The 27308-nt window shown below is 53.4% G+C and overlaps 1 protein-coding gene across 1 annotated transcript in view; it reads left to right on the top strand.

The window, feature by feature from the left end:
* The window catches only part of LOC144952821 (uncharacterized), a 41264-nt gene extending 18137 nt beyond the window's left edge, over positions 1-23127 (top strand). The window contains exons 12-29 of the mRNA XM_078883289.1: positions 1930-2088; positions 4093-4251; positions 5872-6051; positions 6328-6381; positions 7691-7850; positions 8121-8179; positions 9602-9769; positions 10358-10594; positions 12676-12847; positions 13115-13164; positions 14485-14643; positions 16396-16554; positions 17230-17388; positions 17665-17718; positions 19132-19294; positions 20155-20430; positions 21068-21195; positions 23120-23127. Of these exons, the coding sequence (XP_078739415.1) occupies positions 1930-2088; positions 4093-4251; positions 5872-6051; positions 6328-6381; positions 7691-7850; positions 8121-8179; positions 9602-9769; positions 10358-10594; positions 12676-12847; positions 13115-13164; positions 14485-14643; positions 16396-16554; positions 17230-17388; positions 17665-17718; positions 19132-19294; positions 20155-20430; positions 21068-21195; positions 23120-23127 (2504 nt within the window). The remainder of the gene's footprint in view (positions 1-1929; positions 2089-4092; positions 4252-5871; positions 6052-6327; positions 6382-7690; positions 7851-8120; positions 8180-9601; positions 9770-10357; positions 10595-12675; positions 12848-13114; positions 13165-14484; positions 14644-16395; positions 16555-17229; positions 17389-17664; positions 17719-19131; positions 19295-20154; positions 20431-21067; positions 21196-23119) is intronic.
* Positions 23128-27308: the final 4181 nt, after the last annotated feature.

The raw sequence follows: 27308 nt of genomic DNA on the forward strand, positions 1-27308 counted from the left end.
ACAGTAGAGACCCACAGACTACTCACACAGTAGAGACACACAGACTACTCACACAGTAGAGACCCACAGACTACTCACACAGCAGAGACCCACAGACTAGTCACACAGTAGAGACACACAGACTACTCACACAGTAGAGACCCACAGACTACTCACACAGTAGAGACCCACAGACTACTCACACAGTAGAGACACACAGACTACTCACACAGTAGAGACCCACAGACTACTCACACAGTAGAGACCCACAGACTACTCACACAGCAGAGACCCACAGACTACTCACACAGTAGAGACCCACAGACTACTCACACAGTAGAGACCCACAGACTACTCACACAGCAGAGACCCACAGACTACTCACACAGTAGAGACCCATAAACTACTCACACACTGAGTCTGTGTCTGTGTCGTTTGTGCCGTTGCAGGCAACGTCGCAGCAGCAACCACCCAGGCAACCACCAAGTCAGGTAAGCCCTCAACTCGTGTCGTCACCCCCCCCACACTCCCCTCCATCTCCATTGCACGCCTTGACGATGGTGTCGTGGCCTCTGTAGAAGCTGGGAGGGTGATGGTGGTGATGGTGGTGATGGTGGTGATGGTGGTGGTGATGGTGGTGATGGGGGTGATGGTGGTGATGGGGGTGATGGTGGTGATGGGGGTGATGGTGGTGATGGGGGTGGTGATGGTGGTGATGGTGGTGATGGGGATGATGGTGGTGATGGGGGTGGTGGTGATGGGGGTGATGGGGGTGATGGTGGTGATAGTGGTGGTGATGGTGGTGATGGTGGTGATGGGGGTGGTGATAGTGGTGGTGATGGAGGTGATGGTGGTGATGGTGGTGATGGTGATGATGGTGGTGGTGGTGATGATCATCACCAACAACAACCGCCATTCGCCACTAGGTGGCGGTGACGTCACCACGACGCTTGTGCTAGGCCATGTGCACCTTGAGGCCACGTGAAGTGTCGAACGCCCGCTGGCAGGTCAGAGCCGGTCCACCGGACCTCCTGAATACCACAGAGATCCAGGCGGTACCGGTCCAGCTCCCGACAGAGGAGTGGCAGCCTCTCCTCCGCAGTGAGCGCTCGAAAATTCCACGTGGCCATCCGTAGTGGCTTTTTTGTTGTTTCTGGAGGAGCCCCGAGGGTAAAGATTCAGTCTCCTGGCTCCGCCAAATGGAGTTTGGCCAGGAGACGTCATAGACGCCTGTCCCCCCGGGGTCTCCGGCACAAGCTTGATAAGTACATTTTTCGGTCGTAGATTAGTGGTAGTTAATTGAAGGTGGAGGGGTTACCAGCCCCTCGCACCTGTCCAGAGCCCCGATTTAGCCGCTGTGGTGGTCACAGATGCCATGAGGGGAAGGGCCAATCGGAATTGGCCCTCCCCCCCTCAGCACTGTCCACGACAACGTTGCCAGTTCGGAACCACGAGGAGGTAGGCGGTTGTTTTACACACACTCATCACTCAGAGACCCATAGACTCATCACTCAGAGACCCACAGACTCATCACCAAGAGACCCATAGACTCATCACCAAGAGACCCATAAACTCATCACTCAGAGACCCATAGACTCATCACCAAGAGACCCATAGACTCATCACTCAGAGACCCACAGACTCATCACCAAGAGACCCATAGACTCATCACCAAGAGACCCATAGACTCATCACTCAGAGACCCATAAACTCATCACTCAGAGACCCACAGACTCATCACCAAGAGACCCATAGACTCATCACCAAGAGACCCATAGACTCATCATCAAGAGACCCATAGACTCATCACCAAGAGACCCACACACTCATCACTCAGAGACCCACAGACTCATCACCAAGAGACCCATAGACTACTCATTTGAGACCCATAGACTCATTACACAGAGATCCATAGAGACCCGCTAACAGCCCCACCTTTGTCTCCTGCAGTGGTGAACTCGGCTTTCTGCCAGGACAAGGCTGATGGGCTGTACCCAGACCCCTCAGACTCACACAGCTTCTACCACTGCTCCAATTCCCTGACGTACCACAAGCAATGTCCAGCCAACCTGGTGTTCAACCCGGCCATCAGCGTGTGCGACTGGCCCGGTACGTATGGCACATTCACCTCCATCCACTCACTCACTCATTCACCCATTCACTTATTCACCCACACATTCATTCACCCAATCATTCATTCGCCTACCCTATCGCACGCTCATTCACCCATTCATTAACTCACTAATTCGCTCATTCACCCACTCGTTCACCCACCCATAGACTTCTCAAACAGTTGAGACCCACAGACTACTCACACAGTAGAGACCCACAGACTACTCACACACAGAGACCCACAGACTACTCACACACAGAGACCCACAGACTACTCACACAGTAGAGACCCACAGACTACTCACACACAGAGACCCACAGACTACTCACACAGTAGAGACCCACAGACTACTCACACAGTAGAGACCCACAGACTACTCACACAGTAGAGACCCACAGACTACTCACACAGTAGAGACCCACAGACTACTCACACAGCAGAGACCCACAGACTACTCACACAGTAGAGACCCACAGACTACTCACACAGTAGAGTCCCACAGACTACTCACACACTGAGTCTGTGTCGTTTGTGCCGTTGCAGGCAACGTCGCAGCAGCAACCACCCAGGCAACCACCAAGTCACGTAAGCCCTCAACTCGTGACGTCACCACCACCCCCCCCACACTCCCCTCCATCTCCATTGCACGCCTTGACGAGGGTGTCGTGGCCTCTGTAGAAGCCGGGAGGGTGATGGTGATGATAGTGGTGATGGGGGTGGTAATGGTGGTGGTGATGGTGGTGATGGTGGTGATGGGGGTGGTGATAGTGGTGGTGATGGAGGTGATGGTGGTGATGATGATCATCACCACCAATGACAACAACCGCCATTCGCCACTAGTGGCGGTGACGTCACCACGACGCTTGTGCTCAGCCATGTGCACCAGGGGTCGCAAACGGGTTTTGATTCCTTACCCGTACCCGGCCGCACCAGTGTCGCAAACGGCAACCTGTACCGGTACCCGGCCTGGTACGGGTAGCTGGGTATCGGGTAGGGTACGGGTATCGGGTACCCGGTTGTGACCTCTGATGTGTACCTTGAGGCCACGTGAAGTGCCGAACGCCCGCTGGCAGGAGGTCACGGGGCAGACCCAGCAGGTGCCACGGGTCGACTGACTGAGATGACCGAGATGACTGGCTGATGCACCACCTGTGCCCCCTACTGTGCCAACTTGCTGTTTAAGCCACCCGGCGCTCCGCTCGTTGTTGTGAGCATCGCTCCTCCGCCTTCCGTTGTTGTTGGAGGGCTACTGGCTCCAACTGCCCAGTAGCGTCCTTCACGAGCCTCCTCCACAGAGGCCGATCTTGACACCGCTGGTACCAGTCATCGGCAAGTCCACTCAGCTCCACGTCCTCCTGTACCACATCACTCCATCTCTTCTCTAGCCCGTGCCATGCCCGTTTAGTCCCCTCGATCCGGCTGAACAAAAGCTGTTTCGGCATGCGGTGGCTGGGCATGCGGGCTACATGACCCAGCCAATGCAACCTTGCCTGCTGGAGGAGCTCACCGATGGGACTTTGTCCAGATCTTTCGAGGATTTCTGAGCTCCTCACACAATCCAGCCTGGTTAAACCCAGGATTGATCGTAGGCAGGCCAGCCTAAATGTTTCTTACCGGCGAAGATGCTCCATTAGGGGGGTCCACGTTTTGCAAGCATAGAGATGGGAGGGAATGACTGTGTCCGAGAAGACCTGAAGCTTCGTGCGGAGTGATAGACCAGGTAGCTTCCACACAGCGTTACGCAACCGATGAAAAGATAATGCCGCTCGACTGATTCGGAGACCTCTGCTGTTAAACCGGAGCCAGTCATGAGCACACTGCCCAGGTATGGGAAACTCTCCACTCTCTCCACAACTGCCCCATCACAGACTCATCACCAAGAGACCCATAGACTACTCATTTCAGACCCACAGACTCATCACAATAAGACCCATAGACTCATCACTCAGAGACCCACGTACACAGAGACCCGCTAACAGCTCCACCTTTGCCTCTTGCAGTGGTGAACTCGGCATTCTGCCAGGACAAGGCTGATGGGCTGTACCCAGACCCCTCAGACTCACACAGCTTCTACCACTGCTCCAATTCCCTGACGTACCACAAGCAATGCCCAGCCAACCTGGTGTTCAACCCGGCCATCAGCGTGTGCGACTGGCCCGGTACGTATGGCACATTCACCCCATCCAATCACTCACTCACCCATTCACTCATTCACCCATTCATTCGTTCACCCACTCATTAATTCGCCTACCCACTCGCACGCTCATTCACCCATTCATTCACTCACTAATTCGCTCATTCACCCACTCGTTCACCCATCCATAGACTTCTCAAACAGTTGAGACCCACAGACTACTCACACAATGACCCACAGACTACTCACACAGTAGAGACCCATAAACTACTCACACACTGAGTCTGTGTCTGTGTCGTTTGTGCCGTTGCAGGCAACGTCGCAGCAGCAACCACCCAGGCAACCACCAAGTCACGTAAGCCCTCAACTCGTGTCGTCACGTGACGTCACCACCCCCCCACACTCCCCTCCATCTCCATTGCACGCCTTGACGATGGTGTCGTGGCCTCTGTAGAAGACGGGAGGGTGATGGTGGTGATGGTGGTGATGGTGGTGATGGTGGTGATGGGGGTGATGGTGGTGATGGGGGTGGTGGTGATGGGGGTGATGGTGGTGATGGGGGTGATGGTGGTGATGGGGGTGGTGATAGTGGTGGTGGTGATGGTGGTCATGGTGGTGATGGGGGTGATGGTGGTGATGGGGGTGGTGGTGATGGGGGTGATGGGGGTGATGGTGGTGATAGTGGTGGTGATGGTGGTGATGGGGGTGGTGATAGTGGTGGTGATGGAGGTGATGGTGGTGATGGTGATGATGGTGGTGATGATGATCATCACCACCAACAACAACCGCCATTCGCCACTAGGTGGCGGTGACGTCACCACGACGCTTGTGCTAGGCCATGTGCACCTTGAGGCCACGTGAAGTGTCGAACGCCCGCTGGCAGGAGGTCAGAGCCGGTCCACCGGACCTCCTGAATACCAGAGATCCAGGCGGTACCGGTCCAGCTCCCGACAGAGGAGTGGCAGCCTCTCCTCCACAGTGAGCGCTCGAAAATTCCACGTGACCATCCGTAGTGGCTTTTTTGTTGTTTCTGGAGGAGCCCCGAGGGTAAAGATTCAGTCTCCTGGCTCTGCCAAATGGAGTTTGGCCAGGAGACGTCATAGACGCCTGTCCCCCCGGGGTCTCCGGCACAAGCTTGATAAGTACATTTTTCGGTCGTAGATTAGTGGTAGTTAATTGAAGGTGGAGGGGTTACCAGCCCCTCGCACCTGTCCAGAGCCCCCATTTAGCCGCTGTGGTGGTCACAGATGCCATGAGGGGAAGGGCCAATCGGAATTGGCCCTCCCCCCCTCAGCACTGTCCACGACAGCGTTGCCAGTTCGGAACCACGAGGAGGTAGGCGGTTGTTTTACAAACACTCATCACTCAGAGACCCACAGACTCATCACCAAGAGACCCATAGACTCATCACTCAGAGACCCATAGACTCATCACTCAGAGACCCACAGACTCATCACCAAGAGACCCATAGACTCATCACCAAGAGACCCATAGACTCATCACCAAGAGACCCATAGACTCATCACCAAGAGACCCATAGACTCATCACTCAGAGACCCACAGACTCATCACCAAGAGACCCATAGACTACTCATTTGAGACCCATAGACTCATTACACAGAGATCCATAGAGACCCGCTAACAGCTCCACCTTTGTCTCCTGCAGTGGTGAACTCGGGATTCTGCCAGGACAAGGCTGATGGGCTGTACCCAGACCCCTCAGACTCCCACAGCTTCTACCACTGCTCCAATTCCCTGACGTACCACAAGCAATGCCCAGCCAACCTGGTGTTCAACCCGGCCATCAGCGTGTGCGACTGGCCCGGTACGTATGGCACATTCACCCCATCCAATCACTCACTCACCCATTCACTCATTCACCCATTCATTCGTTCACCCACTCATTAATTCGCCTACCCACTCGCACGCTCATTCACCCATTCATTCACTCACTAATTCGCTCATTCACCCACTCGTTCACCCATCCATAGACTTCTCAAACAGTTGAGACCCACAGACTACTCACACAATGACCCACAGACTACTCACACAGTAGAGACCCATAAACTACTCACACACTGAGTCTGTGTCTGTGTCGTTTGTGCCGTTGCAGGCAACGTCGCAGCAGCAACCACCCAGGCAACCACCAAGTCACGTAAGCCCTCAACTCGTGTCGTCACGTGACGTCACCACCCCCCCCACACTCCCCTCCATCTCCATTGCACGCCTTGACGATGGTGTCGTGGCCTCTGTAGAAGACGGGAGGGTGATGGTGGTGATGGTGGTGATGGTGGTGGTGATGGTGGTGATGGGGGTGATGGTGGTGATGGGGGTGGTGGTGATGGGGGTGATGGTGGTGATGGGGGTGATGGTGGTGATGGGGGTGGTGATAGTGGTGGTGATGGTGGTCATGGTGGTGATGGGGGTGATGGTGGTGATGGGGGTGGTGGTGATGGGGGTGATGGGGGTGATGGTGGTGATAGTGGTGGTGGTGGTGATGGGGGTGGTGATAGTGGTGGTGATGGAGGTGATGGTGGTGATGGTGATGATGGTGGTGATGATGATCATCACCACCAACAACAACCGCCATTCGCCACTAGGTGGCGGTGACGTCACCACGACGCTTGTGCTAGGCCATGTGCACCTTGAGGCCACGTGAAGTGTCGAACGCCCGCTGGCAGGAGGTCAGAGCCGGTCCACCGGACCTCCTGAATACCAGAGATCCAGGCGGTACCGGTCCAGCTCCCGACAGAGGAGTGGCAGCCTCTCCTCCACAGTGAGCGCTCGAAAATTCCACGTGACCATCCGTAGTGGCTTTTTTGTTGTTTCTGGAGGAGCCCCGAGGGTAAAGATTCAGTCTCCTGGCTCTGCCAAATGGAGTTTGGCCAGGAGACGTCATAGACGCCTGTCCCCCCGGGGTCTCCGGCACAAGCTTGATAAGTACATTTTTCGGTCGTAGATTAGTGGTAGTTAATTGAAGGTGGAGGGGTTACCAGCCCCTCGCACCTGTCCAGAGCCCCCATTTAGCCGCTGTGGTGGTCACAGATGCCATGAGGGGAAGGGCCAATCGGAATTGGCCCTCCCCCCCTCAGCACTGTCCACGACAGCGTTGCCAGTTCGGAACCACGAGGAGGTAGGCGGTTGTTTTACAAACACTCATCACTCAGAGACCCACAGACTCATCACCAAGAGACCCATAGACTCATCACTCAGAGACCCATAGACTCATCACTCAGAGACCCACAGACTCATCACCAAGAGACCCATAGACTCATCACCAAAAGACCCATAGACTCATCACCAAGAGACCCATAGACTCATCACCAAGAGACCCATAGACTCATCACTCAGAGACCCACAGACTCATCACCAAGAGACCCATAGACTACTCATTTGAGACCCATAGACTCATTACACAGAGATCCATAGAGACCCGCTAACAGCTCCACCTTTGTCTCCTGCAGTGGTGAACTCGGGATTCTGCCAGGACAAGGCTGATGGGCTGTACCCAGACCCCTCAGACTCCCACAGCTTCTACCACTGCTCCAATTCCCTGACGTACCACAAGCAATGCCCAGCCAACCTGGTGTTCAACCCGGCCATCAGCGTGTGCGACTGGCCCGGTACGTATGGCACATTCACCCCATCCAATCACTCACTCACCCATTCACTCATTCACCCATTCATTCGTTCACCCACTCATTAATTCGCCTACCCACTCGCACGCTCATTCACCCATTCATTCACTCACTAATTCGCTCATTCACCCACTCGTTCACCCATCCATAGACTTCTCAAACAGTTGAGACCCACAGACTACTCACACAATGACCCACAGACTACTCACACAGTAGAGACCCATAAACTACTCACACACTGAGTCTGTGTCTGTGTCGTTTGTGCCGTTGCAGGCAACGTCGCAGCAGCAACCACCCAGGCAACCACCAAGTCACGTAAGCCCTCAACTCGTGTCGTCACGTGACGTCACCACCCCCCCCACACTCCCCTCCATCTCCATTGCACGCCTTGACGATGGTGTCGTGGCCTCTGTAGAAGACGGGAGGGTGATGGTGGTGATGGTGGTGATGGTGGTGGTGATGGTGGTGATGGGGGTGATGGTGGTGATGGGGGTGGTGGTGATGGGGGTGATGGTGGTGATGGGGGTGATGGTGGTGATGGGGGTGGTGATAGTGGTGGTGATGGTGGTCATGGTGGTGATGGGGGTGATGGTGGTGATGGGGGTGGTGGTGATGGGGGTGATGGGGGTGATGGTGGTGATAGTGGTGGTGGTGATGGGGGTGGTGATAGTGGTGGTGATGGAGGTGATGGTGGTGATGGTGATGATGGTGGTGATGATGATCATCACCACCAACAACAACCGCCATTCGCCACTAGGTGGCGGTGACGTCACCACGACGCTTGTGCTAGGCCATGTGCACCTTGAGGCCACGTGAAGTGTCGAACGCCCGCTGGCAGGAGGTCAGAGCCGGTCCACCGGACCTCCTGAATACCAGAGATCCAGGCGGTACCAGTCCAGCTCCCGACAGAGGAGTGGCAGCCTCTCCTCCACAGTGAGCGCTCGAAAATTCCACGTGACCATCCGTAGTGGCTTTTTTGTTGTTTCTGGAGGAGCCCCGAGGGTAAAGATTCAGTCTCCTGGCTCTGCCAAATGGAGTTTGGCCAGGAGACGTCATAGACGCCTGTCCCCCCGGGGTCTCCGGCACAAGCTTGATAAGTACATTTTTCGGTCGTAGATTAGTGGTAGTTAATTGAAGGTGGAGGGGTTACCAGCCCCTCGCACCTGTCCAGAGCCCCCATTTAGCCGCTGTGGTGGTCACAGATGCCATGAGGGGAAGGGCCAATCGGAATTGGCCCTCCCCCCCTCAGCACTGTCCACGACAGCGTTGCCAGTTCGGAACCACGAGGAGGTAGGCGGTTGTTTTACACACACTCATCACTCAGAGACCCACAGACTCATCACCAAGAGACCCATAGACTCATCACTCAGAGACCTATAGACTCATCACTCAGAGACCCACAGACTCATCACCAAGAGACCCATAGACTCATCACCAAGAGACCCATAGACTCATCACCAAGAGACCCATAGACTCATCACCAAGAGACCCATAGACTCATCACTCAGAGACCCACAGACTCATCACCAAGAGACCCATAGACTCATCACCAAGAGACCCATAGACTCATCACCAAGAGACCCATAGACTCATCACCAAGAGACCCATAGACTCATCACTCAGAGACCCACAGACTCATCACCAAGAGACCTGATAGACTACTCATTTGAGACCCATAGACTCATTACACAGAGATCCATAGAGACCCGCTAACAGCTCCACCTTTGTCTCTTGCAGTGGTGAACTCGGGATTCTGCCAGGACAAGGCTGATGGGCTGTACCCAGACCCCTCAGACTCCCACAGCTTCTACCACTGCTCCAATTCCCTGACGTACCACAAGCAATGCCCAGCCAACCTGGTGTTCAACCCGGCCATCAGCGTGTGCGACTGGCCCGGTACGTATGGCACATTCACCCCATCCAATCACTTACCCACTCATTACTTCACCTCCACACTCACACTCTCATTCACCCACTCATTCATTCATTTACCCACTCATTCATTTATTCACCTACCCACTCGTGTGCTCCTTCACTCACTCATTCATTCACGCACGCACTCATTCATTGACCCACAAATTCATTCACCTACCCACTCGTGCGCTCCTTCACTCACTCGATTACTCATTCGTTCACGCACTCTTTCAATCACCCACTCATTCATTCATTCACCAACCCATTTGTGCTCATTGACCCGCAAATTCATTCACCTACCCACTCGCACGCTCATTCACCCACCCACAGACAACTCACACAGAGACAGGTAGACTCCCATAATGACCCAATGACTCATCACCCACAGACCCATAGACTACTCATTTGAGACCCATAGACTCATCACACAGAGGACCACATACTCATCGCACAGAGACCCATAGACTCTTCACATAGAGATCCACAGACTCATCGCACAGAGACCCGTAGACTCATCACACAGAGACCCATAGACTCATCACTCAGAGACCCACAGACTCATCACCAAGAGACCCATAGACTACTCATTTGAGACCCACAGACTCATTACAGAGATCCATAGAGACCCGCTAACAGCTCCACCTTTGTCTCCTGCAGTGGTGAACTCGGGATTCTGCCAGGACAAGGCTGATGGGCTGTACCCAGACCCCTCAGACTCCCACAGCTTCTACCACTGCTCCAATTCCCTGACGTACCACAAGCAATGCCCAGCCAACCTGGTGTTCAACCCGGCCATCAGCGTGTGCGACTGGCCCGGTACGTATGGCACATTCACCTCCATCCACTCACTCACTCATTCACCCATTCACTTATTCACCCACACATTCATTCACCCAATCATTCATTCGCCTACCCAATCGCACGCTCATTCACCCATTCATTAACTCACTAATTCGCTCATTCACCCACTCGTTCACCCACCCATAGACTTCTCAAACAGTTGAGACCCACAGACTACTCACACAGTAGAGACCCACAGACTACTCACACACAGAGACCCACAGACTACTCACACAGTAGAGACCCACAGACTACTCACACACAGAGACCCACAGACTACTCACACAGTAGAGACCCACAGACTACTCACACACAGAGACCCACAGACTACTCACACAGTAGAGACCCACAGACTACTCACACACAGAGACCCACAGACTACTCACACAGTAGAGACCCACAGACTACTCACACAGTAGAGACCCACAGACTACTCACACAGTAGAGACCCACAGACTACTCACACAGTAGAGACCCACAGACTACTCACACAGCAGAGACCCACAGACTACTCACACAGTAGAGACCCACAGACTACTCACACAGTAGAGTCCCACAGACTACTCACACACTGAGTCTGTGTCGTTTGTGCCGTTGCAGGCAACGTCGCAGCAGCAACCACCCAGGCAACCACCAAGTCACGTAAGCCCTCAACTCGTGACGTCACCACCACCCCCCCCACACTCCCCTCCATCTCCATTGCACGCCTTGACGAGGGTGTCGTGGCCTCTGTAGAAGCCGGGAGGGTGATGGTGATGATAGTGGTGATGGGGGTGGTAATGGTGGTGGTGATGGTGGTGATGGTGGTGATGGGGGTGGTGATAGTGGTGGTGATGGAGGTGATGGTGGTGATGATGATCATCACCACCAATGACAACAACCGCCATTCGCCACTAGTGGCGGTGACGTCACCACGACGCTTGTGCTCAGCCATGTGCACCAGGGGTCGCAAACGGGTTTTGATTCCTTACCCGTACCCGGCCGCACCAGTGTCGCAAACGGCAACCTGTACCGGTACCCGGCCTGGTACGGGTAGCTGGGTATCGGGTAGGGTACGGGTATCGGGTACCCGGTTGTGACCTCTGATGTGTACCTTGAGGCCACGTGAAGTGCCGAACGCCCGCTGGCAGGAGGTCACGGGGCAGACCCAGCAGGTGCCACGGGTCGACTGACTGAGATGACCGAGATGACTGGCTGATGCACCACCTGTGCCCCCTACTGTGCCAACTTGCTGTTTAAGCCACCCGGCGCTCCGCTCGTTGTTGTGAGCATCGCTCCTCCGCCTTCCGTTGTTGTTGGAGGGCTACTGGCTCCAACTGCCCAGTAGCGTCCTTCACGAGCCTCCTCCACAGAGGCCGATCTTGACACCGCTGGTACCAGTCATCGGCAAGTCCACTCAGCTCCACGTCCTCCTGTACCACATCACTCCATCTCTTCTCTAGCCCGTGCCATGCCCGTTTAGTCCCCTCGATCCGGCTGAACAAAAGCTGTTTCGGCATGCGGTGGCTGGGCATGCGGGCTACATGACCCAGCCAATGCAACCTTGCCTGCTGGAGGAGCTCACCGATGGGACTTTGTCCAGATCTTTCGAGGATTTCTGAGCTCCTCACACAATCCAGCCTGGTTAAACCCAGGATTGATCGTAGGCAGGCCAGCCTAAATGTTTCTTACCGGCGAAGATGCTCCATTAGGGGGGTCCACGTTTTGCAAGCATAGAGATGGGAGGGAATGACTGTGTCCGAGAAGACCTGAAGCTTCGTGCGGAGTGATAGACCAGGTAGCTTCCACACAGCGTTACGCAACCGATGAAAAGATAATGCCGCTCGACTGATTCGGAGACCTCTGCTGTTAAACCGGAGCCAGTCATGAGCACACTGCCCAGGTATGGGAAACTCTCCACTCTCTCCACAACTGCCCCATCACAGACTCATCACCAAGAGACCCATAGACTACTCATTTCAGACCCACAGACTCATCACAATAAGACCCATAGACTCATCACTCAGAGACCCACGTACACAGAGACCCGCTAACAGCTCCACCTTTGTCTCTTGCAGTGGTGAACTCGGCATTCTGCCAGGACAAGGCTGATGGGCTGTACCCAGACCCCTCAGACTCACACAGCTTCTACCACTGCTCCAATTCCCTGACGTACCACAAGCAATGCCCAGCCAACCTGGTGTTCAACCCGGCCATCAGCGTGTGCGACTGGCCCGGTACGTATGGCACATTCACCCCATCCAATCACTCACTCACCCATTCACTCATTCACCCATTCATTCGTTCACCCACTAATCAATTCGCCTACCCACTCGCACGCTCATTCACCCATTCATTCACTCACTAATTCGCTCATTCACCCACTCGTTCACCCATCCATAGACTTCTCAAACAGTTGAGACCCACAGACTACTCACACAATGACCCACAGACTACTCACACAGTAGAGACCCATAAACTACTCACACACTGAGTCTGTGTCTGTGTCGTTTGTACCGTTGCAGGCAACGTCGCAGCAGCAACCACCCAGGCAACCACCAAGTCACGTAAGCCCTCAACTCGTGTCGTCACGTGACGTCACCACCCCCCCACACTCCCCTCCATCTCCATTGCACGCCTTGACGATGGTGTCGTGGCCTCTGTAGAAGACGGGAGGGTGATGGTGGTGATGGTGGTGATGGTGGTGATGGTGGTGATGGGGGTGATGGTGGTGATGGGGGTGGTGGTGATGGGGGTGATGGTGGTGATGGGGGTGATGGTGGTGATGGGGGTGGTGATAGTGGTGGTGGTGATGGTGGTCATGGTGGTGATGGGGGTGATGGTGGTGATGGGGGTGGTGGTGATGGGGGTGATGGGGGTGATGGTGGTGATAGTGGTGGTGATGGTGGTGATGGGGGTGGTGATAGTGGTGGTGATGGAGGTGATGGTGGTGATGGTGGTGATGGTGATGATGGTGGTGATGATGATCATCACCACCAACAACAACCGCCATTCGCCACTAGGTGGCGGTGACGTCACCACGACGCTTGTGCTAGGCCATGTGCACCTTGAGGCCACGTGAAGTGTCGAACGCCCGCTGGCAGGAGGTCAGAGCCGGTCCACCGGACCTCCTGAATACCAGAGATCCAGGCGGTACCGGTCCAGCTCCCGACAGAGGAGTGGCAGCCTCTCCTCCACAGTGAGCGCTCGAAAATTCCACGTGACCATCCGTAGTGGCTTTTTTGTTGTTTCTGGAGGAGCCCCGAGGGTAAAGATTCAGTCTCCTGGCTCTGCCAAATGGAGTTTGGCCAGGAGACGTCATAGACGCCTGTCCCCCCGGGGTCTCCGGCACAAGCTTGATAAGTACATTTTTCGGTCGTAGATTAGTGGTAGTTAATTGAAGGTGGAGGGGTTACCAGCCCCTCGCACCTGTCCAGAGCCCCCATTTAGCCGCTGTGGTGGTCACAGATGCCATGAGGGGAAGGGCCAATCGGAATTGGCCCTCCCCCCCTCAGCACTGTCCACGACAGCGTTGCCAGTTCGGAACCACGAGGAGGTAGGCGGTTGTTTTACAAACACTCATCACTCAGAGACCCACAGACTCATCACCAAGAGACCCATAGACTCATCACTCAGAGACCCATAGACTCATCACTCAGAGACCCACAGACTCATCACCAAGAGACCCATAGACTCATCACCAAGAGACCCATAGACTCATCACCAAGAGACCCATAGACTCATCACCAAGAGACCCATAGACTCATCACTCAGAGACCCACAGACTCATCACCAAGAGACCCATAGACTACTCATTTGAGACCCATAGACTCATTACACAGAGATCCATAGAGACCCGCTAACAGCTCCACCTTTGTCTCCTGCAGTGGTGAACTCGGGATTCTGCCAGGACAAGGCTGATGGGCTGTACCCAGACCCCTCAGACTCCCACAGCTTCTACCACTGCTCCAATTCCCTGACGTACCACAAGCAATGCCCAGCCAACCTGGTGTTCAACCCGGCCATCAGCGTGTGCGACTGGCCCGGTACGTATGGCACATTCACCCCATCCAATCACTCACTCACCCATTCACTCATTCACCCATTCATTCGTTCACCCACTCATTAATTCGCCTACCCACTCGCACGCTCATTCACCCATTCATTCACTCACTAATTCGCTCATTCACCCACTCGTTCACCCATCCATAGACTTCTCAAACAGTTGAGACCCACAGACTACTCACACAATGACCCACAGACTACTCACACAGTAGAGACCCATAAACTACTCACACACTGAGTCTGTGTCTGTGTCGTTTGTGCCGTTGCAGGCAACGTCGCAGCAGCAACCACCCAGGCAACCACCAAGTCACGTAAGCCCTCAACTCGTGTCGTCACGTGACGTCACCACCCCCCCCACACTCCCCTCCATCTCCATTGCACGCCTTGACGATGGTGTCGTGGCCTCTGTAGAAGACGGGAGGGTGATGGTGGTGATGGTGGTGATGGTGGTGGTGATGGTGGTGATGGGGGTGATGGTGGTGATGGGGGTGGTGGTGATGGGGGTGATGGTGGTGATGGGGGTGATGGTGGTGATGGGGGTGGTGATAGTGGTGGTGATGGTGGTCATGGTGGTGATGGGGGTGATGGTGGTGATGGGGGTGGTGGTGATGGGGGTGATGGGGGTGATGGTGGTGATAGTGGTGGTGGTGATGGGGGTGGTGATAGTGGTGGTGATGGAGGTGATGGTGGTGATGGTGATGATGGTGGTGATGATGATCATCACCACCAACAACAACCGCCATTCGCCACTAGGTGGCGGTGACGTCACCACGACGCTTGTGCTAGGCCATGTGCACCTTGAGGCCACGTGAAGTGTCGAACGCCCGCTGGCAGGAGGTCAGAGCCGGTCCACCGGACCTCCTGAATACCAGAGATCCAGGCGGTACCGGTCCAGCTCCCGACAGAGGAGTGGCAGCCTCTCCTCCACAGTGAGCGCTCGAAAATTCCACGTGACCATCCGTAGTGGCTTTTTTGTTGTTTCTGGAGGAGCCCCGAGGGTAAAGATTCAGTCTCCTGGCTCTGCCAAATGGAGTTTGGCCAGGAGACGTCATAGACGCCTGTCCCCCCGGGGTCTCCGGCACAAGCTTGATAAGTACATTTTTCGGTCGTAGATTAGTGGTAGTTAATTGAAGGTGGAGGGGTTACCAGCCCCTCGCACCTGTCCAGAGCCCCCATTTAGCCGCTGTGGTGGTCACAGATGCCATGAGGGGAAGGGCCAATCGGAATTGGCCCTCCCCCCCTCAGCACTGTCCACGACAGCGTTGCCAGTTCGGAACCACGAGGAGGTAGGCGGTTGTTTTACACACACTCATCACTCAGAGACCCACAGACTCATCACCAAGAGACCCATAGACTCATCACTCAGAGACCTATAGACTCATCACTCAGAGACCCACAGACTCATCACCAAGAGACCCATAGACTCATCACCAAGAGACCCATAGATTCATCACCAAGAGACCCATAGACTCATCACCAAGAGACCCATAGACTCATCACTCAGAGACCCACAGACTCATCACCAAGAGACCCATAGACTCATCACCAAGAGACCCATAGACTCATCACCAAGAGACCCATAGACTCATCACCAAGAGACCCATAGACTCATCACTCAGAGACCCACAGACTCATCACCAAGAGACCTGATAGACTACTCATTTGAGACCCATAGACTCATTACACAGAGATCCATAGAGACCCGCTAACAGCTCCACCTTTGTCTCTTGCAGTGGTGAACTCGGGATTCTGCCAGGACAAGGCTGATGGGCTGTACCCAGACCCCTCAGACTCCCACAGCTTCTACCACTGCTCCAATTCCCTGACGTACCACAAGCAATGCCCAGCCAACCTGGTGTTCAACCCGGCCATCAGCGTGTGCGACTGGCCCGGTACGTATGGCACATTCACCCCATCCAATCACTTACCCACTCATTACTTCACCTCCCCACTCACACTCTCATTCACCCACTCATTCATTCATTTACCCACTCATTCATTTATTCACCTACCCACTCGTGTGCTCCTTCACTCACTCATTCATTCACGCACGCACTCATTCATTGACCCACAAATTCATTCACCTACCCACTCGTGCGCTCCTTCACTCACTCGATTACTCATTCGTTCACGCACTCTTTCAATCACCCACTCATTCATTCATTCACCAACCCATTTGTGCTCATTGACCCGCAAATTCATTCACCTACCCACTCGCACGCTCATTCACCCACCCACAGACAACTCACACAGAGACAGGTAGACTCCCATAATGACCCAATGACTCATCACCCACAGACCCATAGACTACTCATTTGAGACCCATAGACTCATCACACAGAGGACCACATACTCATCGCACAGAGACCCATAGACTCTTCACATAGAGATCCACAGACTCATCGCACAGAGACCCGTAGACTCATCACACAGAGACCCATAGACTCATCACTCAGAGACCCACAGACTCATCACCAAGAGACCCATAGACTACTCATTTGAGACCCATAGACTCATTACAGAGATCCATAGAGACCCGCTAACAGCTCCACCTTTGTCTCCTGCAGTGGTGAACTCGGGATTCTGCCAGGACAAGGCTGATGGGCTGTACCCAGACCCCTCAGACTCCCACAGCTTCTACCACTGCTCCAATTCCCTGACGTACCACAAGCAATGCCCAGCCAACCTGGTGTTCAACCCGGCCATCAGCGTGTGCGACTGGCCCGGTACGTATGGCACATTCACCCCATCCAATCACTCACTCACCCATTCACTCATTCACCCATTCATTCGTTCACCCACTCATTAATTCGCCTACCCACTCGCACGCTCATTCACCCATTCATTCACTCACTAATTCGCTCATTCACCCACTCGTTCACCCATCCATAGACTTCTCAAACAGTTGAGACCCACAGACTACTCACACAATGACCCACAGACTACTCACACAGTAGAGACCCATAAACTACTCACACACTGAGTCTGTGTCTGTGTCGTTTGTGCCGTTGCAGGCAACGTCGCAGCAGCAACCACCCAGGCAACCACCAAGTCACGTAAGCCCTCAACTCGTGTCGTCACGTGACGTCACCACCCCCCCCACACTCCCCTCCATCTCCATTGCACGCCTTGACGATGGTGTCGTGGCCTCTGTAGAAGACGGGAGGGTGATGGTGGTGATGGTGGTGATGGTGGTGGTGATGGTGGTGATGGGGGTGATGGTGGTGATGGGGGTGGTGGTGATGGGGGTGATGGTGGTGATGGGGGTGATGGTGGTGATGGGGGTGGTGATAGTGGTGGTGATGGTGGTCATGGTGGTGATGGGGGTGATGGTGGTGATGGGGGTGGTGGTGATGGGGGTGATGGGGGTGATGGTGGTGATAGTGGTGGTGGTGATGGGGGTGGTGGTGATGGAGGTGATGGTGGTGATGGTGATGATGGTGGTGATGATGATCATCACCACCAACAACAACCGCCATTCGCCACTAGGTGGCGGTGACGTCACCACGACGCTTGTGCTAGGCCATGTGCACCTTGAGGCCACGTGAAGTGTCGAACGCCCGCTGGCAGGAGGTCAGAGCCGGTCCACCGGACCTCCTGAATACCAGAGATCCAGGCGGTACCGGTCCAGCTCCCGACAGAGGAGTGGCAGCCTCTCCTCCACAGTGAGCGCTCGAAAATTCCACGTGACCATCCGTAGTGGCTTTTTTGTTGTTTCTGGAGGAGCCCCGAGGGTAAAGATTCAGTCTCCTGGCTCTGCCAAATGGAGTTTGGCCAGGAGACGTCATAGACGCCTGTCCCCCCGGGGTCTCCGGCACAAGCTTGATAAGTACATTTTTCGGTCGTAGATTAGTGGTAGTTAATTGAAGGTGGAGGGGTTACCAGCCCCTCGCACCTGTCCAGAGCCCCCATTTAGCCGCTGTGGTGGTCACAGATGCCATGAGGGGAAGGGCCAATCGGAATTGGCCCTCCCCCCCTCAGCATTGTCCACGACAGCGTTGCCAGTTCGGAACCACGAGGAGGTAGGCGGTTGTTTTACACACACTCATCACTCAGAGACCCACAGACTCATCACCAAGAGACCCATAGACTCATCACTCAGAGACCTATAGACTCATCACTCAGAGACCCACAGACTCATCACCAAGAGACCCATAGACTCATCACCAAGAGACCCATAGACTCATCACCAAGAGACCCATAGACTCATCACCAAGAGACCCATAGACTCATCACTCAGAGACCCACAGACTCATCACCAAGAGACCCATAGACTCATCACCAAGAGACCCATAGACTCATCACCAAGAGACCCATAGACTCATCACCAAGAGACCCATAGACTCATCACTCAGAGACCCACAGACTCATCACCAAGAGACCTGATAGACTACTCATTTGAGACCCATAGACTCATTACACAGAGATCCATAGAGACCCGCTAACAGCTCCACCTTTGTCTCCTGCAGTGGTGAACTCGGGATTCTGCCAGGACAAGGCTGATGGGCTGTACCCAGACCCCTCAGACTCCCACAGCTTCTACCACTGCTCCAATTCCCTGACGTACCACAAGCAATGCCCAGCCAACCTGGTGTTCAACCCGGCCATCAGCGTGTGCGACTGGCCCGGTACGTATGGCACATTCACCCCATCCAATCACTTACCCACTCATTACTTCACCTCCCCACTCACACTCTCATTCACCCACTCATTCATTCATTTACCCACTCATTCATTTATTCACCTACCCACTCGTGTGCTCCTTAACTCACTCATTCATTCACGCACGCACTCATTCATTGACCCACAAATTCATTCACCTACCCACTCGTGCGCTCCTTCACTCACTCGATTACTCATTCGTTCACGCACTCTTTCAATCACCCACTCATTCATTCATTCACCAACCCATTTGTGCTCATTGACCCGCAAATTCATTCACCTACCCACTCGCACGCTCATTCACCCACCCACAGACAACTCACACAGAGACAGGTAGACTCCCATAATGACCCAATGACTCATCACCCACAGACCCATAGACTACTCATTTGAGACCCATAGACTCATCACACAGAGGACCACATACTCATCGCACAGAGACCCATAGACTCTTCACATAGAGATCCACAGACTCATCGCACAGAGACCCGTAGACTCATCACACAGAGACTCATAGACTCATCACACAGAGAGCCATAGACTCATCACATAGAGACCAGTAGACTCATCACACAGAGACCCACAGACTACTCATTTGAGACCCACGTACTCATCACACAGAGACCCACAGACTTATCACACAGAGACCCACAGACTCGTCACACAAAGACCCATAGACTCATCATGCGGAGACCCACAGACTCATCACACAGATACCCACAGACTCATCACACAGAGACCCACATACTCATCACACAGAGACCCACAGACTCATCACACAGAGACCCACAGACTTATCACACAGAGACCCACAGACTCATCACACAGAGACCCACAGACTCATCACACAGAGACCCGCTAACAGCTCCACCTTTGTCTCCTGCAGTGGTGAACTCGGGATTCTGTCAGGACAAGGCCGATGGGATGTACGCAGACCCCTCAGACTCACACAGCTTCTACCACTGCTCTAATTCCCTGACGTACCACAAGCAATGTCCAGCCAACCTGGTGTTCAACACGGCCAAAAACAGATGTGACTGGGACGGTACGTATCACACATTCACCCCATCCACTCACTCACCCATTCACCCACTCACCCAACCATTCACGCAAACACACACACACACAGTCACCAATTCACCTCGCCACCCGTTCACTAACCCACCCACTCACTCATTTGCCCACTCACTCATTCACCCACCCATTCATTCACTCACTAATGCGCTCATTCACCCACTCGTTCACCCACCCATAGACTACTCACACAGAGACCCACAGACTACTCAAACAGTAGACTCCCATAGACTGCACACACAGTAGAGACCCACAGACTACTCACACACTGAGTCTGTGTCTGTGTCGTGTGTGCAGTTTCACACGACGACGCAACAACGACCACCAAGGGAACCACCAAACCACGTAAGCCCTCAACTCGTGCAATCTCGTGTCGTCTCGAGGCTACACGGGGCACCTTTGTCTGTGTGTCTATAGACACTGCTGCTGCTACTAACAGCACTTGCCCCTACAGCCCTGCTAGAGGCTACACGGGGCACCTTTGTCTGTGTCTAGACACTGCTGCTGCTACTAACAGCACTTGCCCCTACAGCCCTGCTAGAGGCTACACGGGGCACCTTTGTCTGTGTCTATAGGCACTGCTGCTGCTACTCACAGCACTTGCCCCTACTGCCCTGCTAGAGGCTACACGGGACACCTTTGCCTGTGGTGCGCAGAGTACGTGGTGGACTTCTGCAAGGCGAAGGTGGACGGGATGTTCGCGGACCCTGGGAACACCAACGCCTTCTACCACTGCTCCAACCACTACACCTACTACAAGCTCTGCCAGCAAGGCCTGGTGTTCAACCAGCGGCTCGGTGCTTGCGTGTGGCCAAGCCAAGGTGGGTCGGCTGTCTGTGCTGTGCGTGTGCGCTGTGCGTGGGTCTGTGTGTGTGTGTCTGTATGTGGGTCTGTGTGTGTCTGTGTGTGTCTGTGTGTCTGTGTGTGTGTCTGTGTGTTTGTGTATGTCTGTCTGTCCATGTGTCTGTGTGTGTCTATGTGTGTGTCTGTCTGTCCATGTGTCTGTGTCTATGTGTGTGTGTCTGTCTGTGTGTCTGTGTCTCTGTATGTGTGTGTCTGTGTATGTGTGCGTGTGTGTGTGTGCTCTCTCTAGCAAAACAACCCCCTACCTCCTCGTGGTGCCGGACGGGCAACGCTGTCGTGGGCAGTGCTTGTGGGGGGAGGGCCAATTCAGATTGGCCTTTCCCCTCATGGCGTTTGTGACCACCACAGCGGCCAAAAGGGGGCTCTGGACGGGTGCGAGGGGCTGGTAACCCCTCCACCTTCAATTAATTACTGCTAAACCACGACGGAAAAATGTAATTAATAAGCTTGTGCCGGAGGCCCCGGGGGGACAGGCGTTTATGACGTCTCCTGGCCAAACACCATTTGGCGGAGCCAGGAGACTGAATCTCTACCCTCGGGGCTCCTCCAGAAACAACAAAAACCCACTACGTGTGGCCACATGGAATGTTCTAACGCTCACCGCAGAGGAGAGGCTGCCACTCCTCTGTCGGGAGCTGGACCGATACCGCCTGGATCTCAGTGGTATTCAGGAGGTCCTGTGGACCGGCTCTGACTCCTGCCACCATGAGGGGTGGACAGTCCTCTTCTCGGGGCAGGAGATTGCCAAACAACAGGGAGCTCTTCTTCTGAGTGTGACGGTGAGGTATGGGAAGCTGTAAGCCCCAGGCTACGTTGGGCTCGCCTTCCCATCAACCAGAGGAGAGGAGTAGTAGTCATGGTTACTTATGCCCCCACTGAAGACGAACATCCGTGGAGGGATGCAGGCAAGGCCGATGAGTCAGATGCCTTCTATGACCTCCTGTCACAGGTGCTAGCTAAAGTGGCCCCTCGGGATAGAGTCATCTTGTTGGGTGACTTCAATGCCTGAGTTGGTCATGATGCTGGCACCTGGTCTGGAGTGATTGTAAGGCATGGGCCAGATGAGCTCAATAACAATGGCAGGAGGCTGCTATATTTTTGTGCAGCCCATGGGCTTAGTGGCATGGTCTCAGCTTGCTGATGAAAGTTGCAAGCGATAATTTAATCACCCCATAAAAACTAAGCACCTGCCTGGGTATTTTGTACCATCGTACCCTGCACCCCCACAACTCCCAATTGGTGATTAGGGCAGTTGTGGAGAGAGTGCAGAGTTTCCCACACCCCGTGGATTTGTCTCTGGGTCCTTTGGTTTTTCCCCTCCACATTTAAGAATCGATGTCACCACCACGCTGTTTTAGAGCTGTTTGGCTGCTGCTGCTGCTGCTGTACATTTACACGTGGTGGTGACGATGGCGATGGTGACGACGACGATGGTGATGATATCAGTCACTTGGGTTGAGCTGTTGTCATCTTTTGTGATGGGCCACGTCGCTTCTGAAAGAGCTCCTAGACAGCATCTCAGTGGCGGTGGAGGTAGAGGTGGTGGTGGTCGATGTGATGGTGGTGGAGGTAGTCGTGGAGTTGGTGGTGGTAGTGGTGGTGGTAGTGGTCATGCTGGTGGTGGTGCTGGTGGAGGTGGTGGAGGTGGTGGAGGTGCTAGTGGAGGTGGCAGTGGTCGTGCTGATGGTGGTGGTGGAGGTCGTGCTGGTGGAGGTAGAGATGGTGGTGGTGGATGTGGTGGTGGAGGTAGTGGTGCTAGTGGTGGTGCTAGTGGTGGTGCTAGTGGTGGTGGAGGTGGTAGTGCTGGTGGTGGGGTAATCCCGTACCACCTTTGTCTCTCTCTCTGTGTGCCCGCAGGAGTCTAGGTTGGAGTCACGGGACCTCCAGGAAATGAAGACGCCTCCTGCAATGTCACCATCACCACCACATCACCACCATCATCACCATCAATTCACCACCATCATAATCACCACCACCAACACCATCATCACCACCACATCACTACCATCACCATAATCATCGTGACTACCATCACCACCACATCACTACCATCACCACCACTATCACCGCCACTATCACTACCGTCACCACCACTATCACTACAATCACCTTGATCATCATAGGGGCTGATGTTGCTCCTCGCCATTAGCAGCACTTGCCCCTAAAGCCCGCTAGAGGCTACACAGGGACCTTTATCTTTGTGTCTATAGGCACATCTACTCACTAATAACGGCACTTGCCCCTACAGCCTGCTAGAGGCTACACGGGGGAGCTTTGTCTTTGTGTAGTGTCTTGAATCACGGACAAATAAACTCCTTTGAGCCACACACTGTTCATTGTCTTTCTTTCGACACGGTCCCTAACACACACGGAGGGGTATACGGTCCCCTTACCCACTAACCTGCGTTTTGATTTAGTGCGCTGATCTTAAAGGTGCATTGAAAAATGTTGACACTCCGACTGATGCTCCTGCTGCTGTTGTGGAGTGACTCATGCAGCCAGCTACGGCTGCAGGGTTTTGGTGGTGGTACATGTTGTTCACATCGTTTATTGTGAAAATTCGGTCACAGTTCCTATGACCTGCACTGTTTCATCGCTTTCATGGGTTTATTTTGGTGATTTTTGAAAAGTTTTTCGGTTTGGCCATGTTTGTGTTGTTGTAGTACAGAGTTAGACTGATGGCCTTAATCTAAGTTGTCTTGTGGTTGTTGTTGTTTGACTTGCATCCCACTGGGATTTTTGCACACAGCGTTGGTGTACGGTGCTTTTTCTGCAATATTTTGCTGTCTTTTCTTGGATTTTCTGTTTGCACTCAGTCACATAGTCACTTTAAGATGTTTTCTTGTTCATGTTTTAGTTTTTTTGTTTGTTGCGTTTGCACCCGATTCAAGAGCCGAACGGCTCACAGGGCCACACCTAGTACATGAAACTTCAACCTCAGGAGGTACAGCCTCCGGGCTTTGACGATAACTACACACGAGTCTATCCGCATCACCTAGCGTCCTCCGGCTGGGGCCTAGGGGAGGCTAACTGACCCACCGCTGGCTCGGTGGGTCAGTTAGCGATCGTGCTGTATCAAGTAGGAGAGTATCTTAGTAAGAGAGCATCTCACTTCATACAGCAGTCGTGCTGTGACGGTTCCACCTGAAGACGGAAGCTTGCGTTGCCGCCGAAACGTCGTGATTTTTATTTTATTTTTATTAATTTTAATTTTTTACCCACGTGACTTGACCGAAAAAAACTAAGAGTATGAATCCTTGCAGTCACGAAAGCTTCAAATCTAGAATTAAGGAGGTTATTGTGAAAACCGGCGGGATTTAGCGCTGCGTGTGTCTTGCGTGGCCATCGTAGGGGACGGCTGGTTCCTTCGAACGACACCAGTGGAACAGGGACATGGACAAGAGCGTCAGGTGGGTCAGGAGGATGCAGCTCCGTGGAGACCCCTGACATGCCGAGAGTAGTGAGTAGCAGCGCCCATACAGGCAGAGACAAAGGTTACCCGTGTAGCCTTAACAGAGTGGCAGGGCAAGTGCTGTGATAAAGGGCTTCATACCTCATCGGATTCCTCCAGTCGACATAAATAATCTGATTCACTCCCTCACGTCCATTGGACGTGTCACAGACATCCAGTAGATGTCTCACCACCAGCGGTGGACCAGAGAACAACGCCAAAATGATGAAGGGTGCAAGGACAGTGTGTGTGTGTGCGCGTGTGTGTGTGTGCGTAGTAGGGGGCACAGTAGGGGGCACAGGTGGTGCATCAGCCAGTCATCTCGGTCATCTCAGTCAGTCGACCCGTGGCACCTGCTGGGTCTGCCCCGTGACCTCCTGCCAGCGGGCGTTCGACACTTCACGTGGCCTCAAGGTGCACATGGCCTGGCACAAGCGTCGTGGTGACGTCACCGCCACTTAGTGGCGAATGGCGGTTGTTGTTGTTGCGTGTGGAAGTTGATGTGTTTGTGTGTGTGGGCCGATGTCTGCGTGTGTGTGTAAGTCGATGTGTTTGTGTGTGTTAGTCGATGTGTGTGTGAGTCCATATGTGTGTGTTTGTAAATTGATGTCTTTGTGTGTGTGGGTCGATGTCTGTGTGTGTAAGTCGATGTGTGTGTGTGAGTCGATGTGTGTAAGCCGATGTGTGTGTGTGTGAGTCCATATGTATATGTGTGTGTGTAAGTCGATGTGTGTGTGTGTCTTTTTTGCCCGGGCAATGCCGGGCAATTCCCACCAGTTAATGATAAAAAAGAAAACTCCACCCATCGCTTTGTCTTCGAAAGGTCGACCCGGGGGCCAATGATGCATCGGGGGCGAGACCTTTTGGAACCCACAAAGACAAACATCTCCCCGCCCCACGTGTAGCCTGTGACAGACCGTCGGGGCAAGTGCTGTTAGCGAGCAGTAGCAGCAGTAGCAGCAGCAGTAGCAGCAGCAACTAAAAAAATCTAGCAGCCTCCTACCGTTATTATTGAGCTGATCTGGCCCATGTCTCCCAATCACTCCAGACAAGGTGCCAGCATCATGACCAACTCGGGCATTGAAGTCACCCAACAAGATGACTCTGTCCCGAGTGGCCACTTTCGCTAGCACCTGTGACAGGAGGTCAAAGGCATCTGACTCATCGGCCTTGCCTGCATCCCTCCACGGATGTTCGCCTTTAGTGGGGGCATAAGTAACCACGACCACCACTCCTCGCCTTTGGTCGATGTGAAGGCGAGCCCAAAGTATCCTGGTGCTTACAGCTTCCCACACCTCACCGCCACGCTCCTACACCCCTTTAATGTTTTGTTCATAAGAAGAGCCACTCCCCGTTGTTTTGCATAGAGACACACACACTCACACAGCCGCACCTACATACACACACAGACACACACATACCCGCCCGCGCATCGCCCACAGAGTCGCCCCAAGGCACCGATCTAATCGTCTGTATTTATAGAACACACGAAAGGCGTCAGTCACTAATCGCCAAGAATTTAGGTTGCATCGTATCCCCGTCAAAAATAAAACAAATAAATTCTTCCTCCTGGGGTGACCTCTTCAAATACTGCCGCTGGAGGGAAATTGCCGTGAATATTTTGTGTCGTTAGCAGCAGCAGCAGCAGTAGCCGAACTAATAAGAAGCATTTTTCGATTTAAAGCTTTCGTGACTGCAGGGATTCATCTTCTTGGTTCTTTCGGTAAAGTCACATAGAAGGGAAGTAATAAAATAATAAAAATAAAACATAATAAAATACAATTCTCACCACGTTTCGGCCACAACGCAAGCACCCGTCCTCAGGTGGAGAACAGGTCTGTTGAGAAAACAGCGTCTGAATGTTTTATTTTTATTATTTTATTATTTCCATTCTACGTGACTTTACCGAAAGAACAAAGAAGATAATCAGAAGCAATTCGTGTGTTTAGCCGGGTACGAGACTCCAACTGAGCTGCTGGGTCGTCAGCTCGGTTTAAAAAAAAAAAAATGTTCAAAAGCGATCTGAGCCATCAATCTGATCGAGCGAGAGGCTTTTGATCATCACCATCATCATCATCGTCGTCGCGTGGAAATTACAAAAGCCTAGAGACCCATCGAGATACATCTAGACCCACAGAGATACACAGATACCTATAGAGACACATAGACATGCATAGAGACCCATAGAGATACATCTAGACTCATAGAGATACACAGAGACCTATAGAGATACATAGAGACCCATAGACATGCATAGAGACGCATAGCGATATACAGACACACACACACACAGACAGACACACACAGACAGACAGACACACACACAGACAGACAGACACACACACAGATACACACAGACATACATACACAGACACACACACACACACACATACAGACACACACATACAGACAGACACACACACAAACACACACACACACAGTAAGACACAGACACACACATAAAGACACAGACACACACATACACACATACACACAGACACACACACAAACACACAAACACACAGACACACATATAGACACACACACAGACACACACATAGACATACACACAGACACACACTGACACATATAGAC

This window comes from Lampetra fluviatilis, chromosome 70 (genome assembly GCF_964198595.1).
Source record: "Lampetra fluviatilis chromosome 70, kcLamFluv1.1, whole genome shotgun sequence".
Lineage (NCBI taxonomy): Eukaryota > Metazoa > Chordata > Hyperoartia > Petromyzontiformes > Petromyzontidae > Lampetra > Lampetra fluviatilis.